This window comes from Ceratotherium simum, chromosome 38 (assembly GCF_057802395.1).
Source record: "Ceratotherium simum simum isolate JZ-2026a chromosome 38, ASM5780239v1, whole genome shotgun sequence".
NCBI lineage: Eukaryota > Metazoa > Chordata > Mammalia > Perissodactyla > Rhinocerotidae > Ceratotherium > Ceratotherium simum.
Window position 1 is genome coordinate 17,319,303 of NC_141937.1, and position 11,330 is coordinate 17,330,632.

An 11,330-nucleotide genomic window follows, 5' to 3' on the forward strand; every position below is an offset into this window, starting at 1 on the left:
AGCAGGACCAGGAATGGACTGAGTCGGGGTAGAGACCATTACACTGAGGGCTATGTGTGCTGCAAGTTAAGAAACTGGGAGTGAAGGAAAAGAAGAATGTTTGCCTGTAACCCTCCCCAAGGCTAGAGGTATCAGGATACAGGCCCTTCTCTTCCATCAGAGCTCCAACCAGGTCCTTTAGGCACCCCCATCAGAGGGAGAATCAGGAATCAGGACCTGAGTACAGGGAGCAGATTCATTCATTACTCACTCTAGTCCTCAGCGTAAATGGTGGGTCAGGGCCTGGAGCTGCCTGTCATGTGGTAAAGGGAGCAAGAGGTTGGGACAAGGTGGTGAAACCAGAGAGGGAGTGACAGATGGGGGGAAACACATGACTCTCACTGAGGGAGGGACTAAAGATGGGGAGTGACTGGGAAGCTGACCCAGGAGAACTGACCCACTGACCCTTTTCACAGTGAACTGGACATTGCCCAGGTAAATGACCTGGACTTCATCGTTTCACATCCAGCTGGAAAGTGCCCAGGTAAATGAACCAGACACCACTGTTTCTCACTGCCATGAACGGTGCCCAGCTAAATGACCTGGATGTCACTTTTCACACCACACTGGAGAGTGCCCAGCTATATGACCCAGATGTCACCTTTTCACACTGCACTGGAAAATACCCAGCTAAGTGACCCGATGTCACCTATTCACACCACATTGGACAGTGCCAGGCTAAATGACCCAGATGTCACGTTTTCACACTGTACTGGACAGTGCTCAGCTAGGTCACCCAAGGTCACCTTTTTACACCACACTGGAAAGCGCCCAGGTAAATGACCTGGACATCACCCTCTCACACTGCACTCGATAGTGCCCAGCTAAATGACCCAAAGGTCACATTTTCACACCGCATGGGACTGTTCCCAGCTTAATGACCCTGATGTCACCTTTTGACACTGCACTGGACAGTGCCAAGAAAAATGACCTGGATATAACCTTTTCACTCTGAACTGGCGAGTGCCAGGTTAAATGACCTAGATATCTCCTTTGCACACTGCACTGGAGAGTGTCGAGCTAAGTGACCTGGATGTCACTTTTGAACATCACACTGGACAGTGCACAGCCAAATGATCCAATATCACCTTTCCACACTACACAGTAGAGTGCTCAGGTAAATGACCTGGACATCACCCTTTCTCACTGCCATGAACAGTGCCCAGCTAAATGACCCAGATGTCACTTTTCACACCAAACTGGACTGTGCCCAGCTCAATGACCTGAGGTCACCTTTTCACACTGCACTGAATAGTGCACAGCTGAATGACACGACATCACCTTTTCTCACTGCCCTGAAGAGTGCCAAGCAATATGACCCAAACGTCACCTTTTCACACCACATTGTAGAGTGCCCAGATACATGACCCAGTGTCCCCTTTTCACAAGGCACTGGACAGTGCCCATATAAATGACCAGGACATCATCTTTACCCACTGCACCTTACAGTGCCCAGCTAAATGACTCAGACTTTACATTTTCAAACTGCACTGGACAGTGCCAAGATAAATGACCTGGCAATTACCTTTTCACACCGCACTAGACAGTGCCCAAGTGATGCAGATGTCACCTTTTTACACTGCACTGGACAGTGCCCAGCAAAAGACCCGAAGTCACTTTTTCACACTGAACTGGACAGTGCCCATCTAAAGGACCTGGACGTAAAGTTTTCTCACTTCACTAGACAGTACCCAGGTAAATGACAAGGATGTCACCTTTTAACAATGCACTAGAGAGTGCCCAGATAAAGGACCAGATGTCACCTATCACACTACATTGGACAGAGCCCTGCTAAATGATCCGGATGTCACCTTTTCAGATGGCACCAGACAGTGCCAAGCTAAATGACCATGATGTCATCTTCCCACACCACACTGTACAGTGCCCAGATATATGACCAATGTCACCTTTGAACACCACACTAGACAGTGCCTAGGTTTAACGACCCAGACATCATCTTTTCACACTGCAATGGACAGTGCCCCGATAAATGACCCAGTCGTCATCCTTTCACACGGCACTGGAAGTGCTCAGGTAAATGACCCAGATGTCACCCATTCTCACTGCCCAAAAAGTAACCAGCTTAATGACCCAGATGTCACTTTTCACATCACACTGGACTATGCCCAGCTGTTTGACCCGGACGTCACCTTTTCACACTGCACTGGACAGTACTCAGCTAAGTGACCCGATGTCACCTATTCACAACACACTGGACAGTGTCCAGCTAAATGACCCAGATGTCACCTTTTGAAACCACACTGGACAGTGCCTGACTAAACAACCCAGACTTCAACTTTTACATTGCACTGGACAGTGCCAAGGTAAATAACCCAAGTCACCTTTCCACCGTGCACTGGACACTGCCAGACTAAAAGTGCTGGACGTCACCTTTACACACTACACTAGTCAGTGCCCAGCTAAGTGACCCAAATTTCACCTTTTCACACCGTACTTGACAGTGCCCAATTTAATGACCCTGATGTCACCTTTTTAAACCACACAGTATAGTGCAGCTAAATGAATGGAGGTTATTTTTTCACACCATAGAAGACAATGACCAGGATGTCATCTTTTCACACTGCACTGGACAGAGCCCAGCTAAATTACCTGGATGTCAACCTTTAACACTGCACTGGACTGCATCTAGCAAAATGACCTGGATGTCACTTTTTCACACCACACTGGACGGCGCCCAGATAAATGACCTTATGTCACATTTTCACACCACACTGGACAGTGCCCCATCAAATGACCTGGACATCACCATTTCACACCACTTTGGACGTTACCCAAATAAATGACCCAGACATCACAATTTCACACCCCACTGGACAGTGCCGGCTAAATGACGTGGACATCACCTATCACACCACACTGGATGGTGCCCTGCTAAGTGACCCAGACATCACCATTTCACACTGCACTGTACAGTCACCAACTACATAACCCAGACATCACCATTTAAGACTGCAAGGGACAGTGCTCAGCTAAATGACCCGATGTCACCTTTTCACACTGCACTGGACAGTGCCCAGTTAAATGACCCAGATGTAACCTTTTCTCACTGCACTGAACACTGCCAACTAAATGACCTGGACATGACCTTTTCACACCACACTGGACGTTGCCCAGAAAATTGACCTGGATGCCACCTTTTTACATCACGCTGGACAGTGCCAAGCTAAATGACCCTGATGTCACCTTTTCACACTGCACTGGACAATACCCAGCTAAAAGAATCGATGTCACCTTTTCACACTGCACTGACAGTGCCCCATCAAATGACCCGGATGTAACCTTTTCTCACTGAACTGCACAGTGCAAAGCTAAATCACCCGGATGTCACCTTTTTGCAGAGCACTGGATAGTGCCCAGCTAAATGACCCAGACGTCACCAGTTCTCAGTACCCTAAACAGAACCCAGCTAAATGATCCAGATGTCACATTTTCACACCACACTAAACAGTGCCAAGTTATACGACCCAAACTTCACCTTTTCACACCACTCTGGAGAGTTCCTAGCTAAATGATCCAGATGTTACCTTTTCACACTGCACTAAACAGTGCCAGCTAAAGGACCCGATGTCACCTGTTCACACCACACTGGACAGTGCCCCGCTAAATAACCTGGATGTCACCTTTTCACACCACACTGAGTAGTGCCCCGTTAAATGACCCAGACATCACCCTATATCACTGCGAGGGACAGGGCTCAGCTAAATGACCCGGATGTCACCTTTTAACACCACACTGGACAGTGCCCCACTAAATGACCTGAACATCACTTTTTCACACTGCACAGGATAGTGTCAAGATAAATTACCTGGATGTTACCTTTTCACACAGCACTGGACAGTACCCAGCTAAGTGGCCCAGATGTCACCTTTTCACACTGCCCTGGACATTGTCTAGCTAAATGAATCAGATGTCACATTTTCACTCCACACTAGACAGTGCCCAGCCAAATGACCTGGATGTAACCCTTTCACCTTGCACTGGAGAATGCCCTGCTAAATGACCCAAACATCACTTTTTCACACTGCACTGGACAGTGCCAAGTTAAATGACGTGGATGTTACCTTTTCACATCGCACTGGTCAGTGCCTGGCTATGTAACCCAGGTGTCACCTTTTCACAGATCACTTGATACTCTAAGTGACCCAGATGTCACCTTTTCAGACTGCAGTGAACAGTTCCCAACTTAATGACCCTGATATCACCTATTCTCACCACACTGTATAGATCCCAACTAAATGACCCGAGGTCACCTTTTCACAAGGCACAGGACAGTGCCCAACTAAAAGACCTGGACATCACCACTTCACAACGCACTGGACACTGCCCCGCTACATGACTCAGACTTCACCTCTTCGTTCCACACTGATCACTGCCCAGCTAAATGACTTGGACGTCACCTTTTCACACCACACTGGAAAGTGCCCAGCTAAATGACCCAGACATCGCCTTTTCACACTGTACTGGACAGTTCCCAACTTAATGACCCTGACGTCATCTTTGAACACCACGTTGTACAGTCCCCAGCTAAATGACCCAAGGTCATCTTTTCACACCATAGTGGACAGTGAACACATAAATGACCTGGATGTCTCCTTTTCACACTGCACTCTACAGTGTGCATCTAAGTGCCCCAAGCTCACCTTTTCACACTACACTGGACGGTGCCCAGCAAAATGACCCAAGGTCACTTTTTCACAGCACACTGGACAGTGCCCAACTTAATGATGTCCCCATTTCTCATGACACTGTACAGTGCCCAGGTAAATGACCTGAGGGTACATTTTCACACTGTACTAGCCAGTGGACATCTACGGACCATGACATAACTGTTTCATACTACACTGGAAAGTTTTAATCTAAATCACCTGAGGTAACCTATTCACACCACACTGGACAGTGCCCAGCTAAAGGACCTGTATATCACCTTTTCACACTGCACTGTACAGTGCCCAGCAAATTTACCTGATATCACCGTTTCACATCGCAGTGGACAGTACCTTGCTAAATGACGCAAATGTCACCTTTTCACACAGCTCTGGAAAATGTCCAATTAAATGAGCTTGATGTCAGCTTTTCACACTGCACTGGAGAAAGTCAGGCGAAATGACCCAGATGTCACCATTTCACACCACACTGGACAGTGCCCAGCTATGTGACCCGCTGTCACCTTTTCACTGCGTAATGGACAGTGCCTGGATAAATGACCTGGATGTCACATTTTCACACTGCACTTCATCGTGCCAAGAAAATGACCATGATGTTATCTTTTCACACCACCCTGGACAGTGCCCAGGTGAATAACCAAGATGTCACCTTAACATGCTGCACTAAACAGTGCCAGGCTTAATGACACAGATGTCACCTTTTCACACCACACTGGACACTACCCAGAAAAATGACCAAGGTCCCCTTTTCACACTGCAATGAATAGTGGCCAGTTAAATGACCAAGACATCACTCTTTATCACTGCCTGGGACGGGGCTCAGCTAAATGACCTGGGCGTGACCTTTTCACATTGCACTTGACAGTCCCCACTAAATGACCCAGACATCATCTTTTCACACTTTCTGGACAGTGCCCAGCTAATTAACCAGATGCCGCCTTTTCATACCACACTGGACAGTGCCTGGCCAAATGACTTGGACGTCATCTTTTCATACTGCACAGGACAGTTCCAAGGACTGTTTGAAAAGGACATCACCTTTTCAAACTGCACTGGACAGTGCCTGGCTAAATGATCCAGATGTCTCCTTATCACACCAAACTGGACAGTTCCCAGCTAAAGGACCCAGATGTCATCTTGTAAAACTGCACTGGACTGTTCCCAGCTAAATGACCTGGATGTAACATTTTCACTCCACAATGGACCGTGCCCAGCTAAATGACTTGGACGTCACCTTTTCACACCACAGTGGACAATGCCCCCACTAAATGACCTGAACATGACTTTTTCACACTGCACTGGACGGCGCCAAGATAAATGATCTGGATGTTACCTTTTCACACTGCACTGGAAAATTCCCAACTTCTTCACTCTAATGTCACCTTTTCACACCACACTATACAGAGCACAGCTAAATGACCCAAAAATCACCTTTTCACACCACACTGGACAGTGCCCAGTGAAATGACCTGGAAGTCATCCTTCTCCACTGCATTCCACGGTGCCAAGGTCAATGACCCGGACATCACCATTTCACACCACACTGTACAGGGCCCAGCTTAATGACCCAGATATCACCTTTTCACACTGCACAGGACAGTGCCCAGTGAAATGACCTGGATTTCACCATGCACAGGACAGTGCCAAGCTAAATGATCCAAGATCAACTTTTCACACCACACTTGACAGTGCCCAGCAAAATGAGTCGAAGTCTCCTTTTCAAATGGCACTGGATAGTGCCCAGCTAAACTACCAGACGTCACCTTTTCACTCCACACTGGACAGTGCCCAGACAAATGATCAAATGTCACATTTTCACCCCACACCGGACGGTGCCCAGCTAAATGACATGGATGTCACCTTTTCACACTACACTGGTCAGGGCAAGGATAAATGAGCTAGATGTCATCTTTTCACACTGCACTGGACAGAGCCAGCCTAAACGACCTGGATGTCACCTTCTCACACTCCCCTGGAAAGTGCCCGGCTAAGTGACATGAATGTCACCTTTTCACACAACACTGGACAGTTCCCAGCTAAATGACCCAATCAACACCCTTTCTCACCGTCCTGAACAGTGACTGCTTGATATCCCGGTCATCACCTTTCACACCTGGACAGTGCCCAGCTATATGACCCAGATGTCACCTTTTCAGCCTCCAGTGCAAAGTGCCCAGCTGTGTGACACCGATGTCACCTTTTCACACCTCACTGGACAGTGCCCAACTAAATGACCTGAGTTCACCTTTTCACACCACACTGGACAGTGCCCTGCTAAATGACTAGACATCACTTTTTCACGCAGCACTGGATATTGCCCAGCTAAATGATCTGGAAGTTAACTTTTAACACTACACTGGAGAGCGCCTCGCTAAATGACCTGGATGTCACCTTCTCACACTGCACTGGAAAGTGCCCAGCTATGTGACCCGAAGTCACATTTTCATACCACACTGGACAGTGTCCAGCTGAATGATGTGGATGTCACCTTTTCACACCACAATGGACAGGGCCCAGCTATATGACCTGGACGTCACCTTTTCACACTGCACTGGACAGTGCCCAGCTATATGACCTGATGTCACCTTTATACACTGCGTTGGACAGTTCCAAGCTAAATGACCCGGACATTACCTTTTCACACTGCACTGGACAGTGCCCGGCTATATGACCCAGATGTCATCTTTTCACACCACACTGAACAGTGCCCATCTAAGTGACCCAGTCACCTTTTTACACCGCACTTAACAATGCCCAGCTAAATGACTTGGTTGTAACCTTTTCTCGCTGCATAGGAGAGTGCACAGCTAAATGACCTGGATGTCATCTTTTCACACCACACTGAACAGTGCCCAGCTAAATGAAGTGGATGTCACCTTTTGACACTGCACTGGACAGTGCCCAGCTAAATGCCCCGGATGTCACTTTTCACACAGCACTGGAAAGTGCCCAGGTAAATGACATGGATGTCACCTTTTCACACCGCACAGTACAGTGCTCAGCTAAAAAATCTGGACATCATCTTTTCACACTGCGCTGGACAGTGCCGGGCTCAATGACCTGGGTGTCATATTTTCACACCACACTGGCGATTGACAAAATGACCCGACGTCAGCTGTTCACCCAGCATTGGACAAGCACAGGTAAATGAGCCAGACATCACCTTTTCACTCTGCACTGGACAGTGCCAAGCTCAGTGACCCAATGTCACCTTTTCATGCCACACTGGACAGTGGCCAGCTAAATGCCTGGAACATCACCTTTTCACACAGCACTGGACAGTGCCCAGCTAAATGACCCAATGTCACCATTTCACACTGCACTGGACAGTGGCCAGTTAAATGCTTGGAACATCACCATTTCATACTGCAGTGGACATTGCCCAGCTAAATGACCTGGATGTCAACTTTTCACACCACACTTAATGGTGCCCATCTAAGTGACCCATATGTACCTTTTCTCCTTGCTCAAGACAGTGCCCATCTAAATGTTGGAGGCCTGGGAGCCCTTTGGTGCCAGTGTGGAGCATAGGTGCTGGAGGTCTTGGAGGTCACAATTGGGCATTGCAGAAGGATCTCTGATGGGTCACAATGGAGTGTGGGCAGTTGGATCCTGGGGGGTCACAATGGAGCATCAGAATTGGGAGGTCTAGGGTGTTACCATGGAGTGTGGGCAGCGGGAGCCATGAAAGGTCACAATGGAGTGTGGCAGTTAGAAGCCTGTGGAGTCACAATAGAATGTAGCCAGGGGGAGTTGAGAGGGTTCACAATGGGGCATGGCAGTGTGAGGTCTGTGGGGTCACAATGGAGCATCGCAGTGGGAGGCCTTGGGGGTCACATTGAAGTGTGGGCAGTTGGAAGCATGGTGGGTCACAATGGAGTGTGGGCTGTGGGAGACCTGGTGGTTCACAATGGACCATGGCCAGTGGGAGGCCTCGAGGGACACAATGGAGTATGGCATTGGAGGCCTGTGGGGTCACAATGGAGCCTAGGCAGTGGGAGTCCTGGGGGTGTCACAATGGTTTGTGGGCAGTGGGGTCCCTGGGCGGTCGAAATGGAATGTGTGCATTGGCATGCCTGGAGAGACACAATGGATTGTGGGCAGTGGGAGCTTTGGGTGGTCACAATGGAGTGTAGGAAATGGGAGGCCTGGGTGGTCACAATGGATTGTGGCTGGTGGAGGCCTGGGGGCTCACAATGGAGTGTGGGCAGTGGGAGACCTCAGGGGTCACCATGGTGTGTGGGCAGTGGAAGTCCTGGGAGTTCACCTTGGAGTGTATGCAGTGGGAGGCCTGGGGGGTCACAATAGATGAGGGCTGTGGGAGGCCTGCGGAGTCACAATGGAGTGTGGGCAGTAGGAACCCAAGGGGAAACAATGGATTGTGGGCACTGGGAGCCTTGGGGGTCACAATGGTATGTGTGCAGTGGGAGGGTGTGAATCACAATGGAGTATGGGCAATGGGAGGCATGTGGGTTCACAATGGAGTGTGGACAGTGGAAGCCCTGCAGGTTCACAAGGGAGTGTGGGTTGTGGGAACCCTGAGGGGTCACAATGAATTGTGGGCAGTGGAAGTCCATGGAATTCACAATACAGTGTGGCTCTGCGAAGCTTCAGGGATCACAATGGTGTGTGTCAGTGGGAGACCTGGGTAGTACAAATGTAGTGTGGGCTGAGGGATCCCTGGTGGTCACGATGGACTTTGGTCAGTGGGAGGCCTTGGGAGTCTCAATGGAGTGTAGGCAGTGTTTGTCCTTGGGAGTCACAATGGAGTGTGGCTGTGGGAAGCCTCTGGGGTCACAATGGAGAGTGGACAGTTGGAGGCCTGAGGTGTCACAATGGAACATAGGCAGTGGGAGGCCTGGGGGGGTCACAATGGAGTGTGGGCAGTTCGAGCCCTGGTGTGTCACAATGGAGTGTGGGCAATGAAAGGCCTGGGAGTCACAACAGACTGTGTGCAGTGGAGGCCTGGGTGGTCACAATGAAGTGTGGGCAGTGGGAGACCTAGGGGTTCACAATTGTGTGTGGCTGTAGGCAGCCTGTGGGGTCACAATGGGACATGGCTGTGGGAGGCCTGGTGGGTCACAATGGGACGTGGCAGTTGACAGCCTGTGGTTTCACGCTGCAGGTTGGAAGTGGAAGTCCTGTGGGGTCACAATGGGGTGTGACAGTGGGAGTCCTGGGGGGTCACAATGGTTATGACATTGGGAGGCCTGGGGAGTCAAAATGCGGCGTGGCAGTCAGAGGCCTGGAGGTTCACAATGGTGTCTGGAAAGGTGTCTGGGTAGTGGGAACCCTGGGGGGACACAATGGATTGTGGGCATTGGGAGCGTTGGGGGGTCACAATGTTGTGCGGGCAATGGGAGGCCTGTGGATAGCAATGAAGCGGGGGCAGTGGGAGGCCTGAGGGTTCACAATGGAATGTGGCAGTGGGAGCCCTGGGAGGGTTACATGAACTGTGGGCAGTGGGAGGCCTGGAGGGTCACCTTAGAGTGTGCCTCTTTCCATTGCCCACACTCCATTGTGTCACCCCAGGCTTCCCACTGCCTCACCCCATTTTACCTCCCAGTCTTCCCACTGCCCATGCCCCGTTGTGACCCCCCAGGCCTCCTACTGCCTATGCTCTATTGTGACCCCCCGGGGCTACTAATGACCACACTCCATGGAGACCCCCCAGGACTCCCTCTATCCACACTCCATTGTGACCCCTAAGACCTCCCACTGTTCACAGTCCATTGTGACTCCCAGGCCTCCCACTGTTGACACTCCATTGTGATCTTCCAGGCATCCCTCAGCCCACTGCATCCCAGGCATCCCACTGTATTGTGACCCACATGGGCTCCCCCTGTCTACACTCTGTTGTGACCCCCCCAGGCCTCCCACTTCCTGGACTCCATTGTGACCCCCTAGGCATCCCACAGCCACACTGCATTGTGACCCACATCAGCTCCCACTGTCTGCACTAGATTGTGACCCCCGGGCCTCCCACTGCCCACAATACATTGTGACACCCAGGGATCCCATTGCCAACACTCCATTGTGACCCTCAAGGGCTCCCAGCACCATGGCCCACTGTGACCCCCCAGGGTTCCTACTGCCTATGCTCCATTGTGAACCCTCAGTCCTCCCATTGCCACACCCCATTGTGACACCTCTGGGCTCCCACTGCCTATGCTCCATTGTGGCCCCAGGCCTCGCACTGCCCACACTACATTGTGACCCCTGAGGCCTGCCACTTCCTAAGCTCCATTGTGACCCCCAGGGCTCCCACTGCCCACGCTCCCTTGTGACACCCCAGGCCTCCCACTGCCCATGCTCCGCTGTGATCCCCCAGGGCTCCTGCTGCCGATACTCCATTGTTACCATCCAGGATCCCACTGTGCTCTCTTGATTGTGACCCCACAGGTCTCCCACTGCCACACTCCATTGAATCCCACCAGGCCTCCATCTGCCTATGCTCCAATGTGACCCCTCATGCTTCCCACTGTCCACACTCCATTGTGACCCTCTAGGGCTCCCAATGCCCACCCTACGTTGTGACCCCCAGGCCTCCCACTGCCCAAAGTCCTTTGTGACCCCCTGGCCTCCCACTGCCCACAATCCATTGTG

The 11,330-nt window shown here is 50.6% G+C and overlaps 1 protein-coding gene across 4 annotated transcripts in view; it reads left to right on the forward strand.

The window, feature by feature from the left end:
- LOC101397218 (UL16-binding protein 1-like) overlaps positions 1-10,019 on the forward strand; it is a 139,053-nt gene extending 129,034 nt beyond the window's left edge. For all 4 annotated transcript variants that reach the window (XM_087425159.1, XM_087425161.1, XM_087425158.1 and 1 more), the window contains one exon: positions 456-10,019. In XM_087425159.1, coding sequence (XP_087281285.1) covers positions 456-531 — 76 coding nt within the window. In that variant the 3' untranslated portion in view covers positions 532-10,019. The remainder of the gene's footprint in view (positions 1-455) is intronic.
- Positions 10,020-11,330: the final 1,311 nt, after the last annotated feature.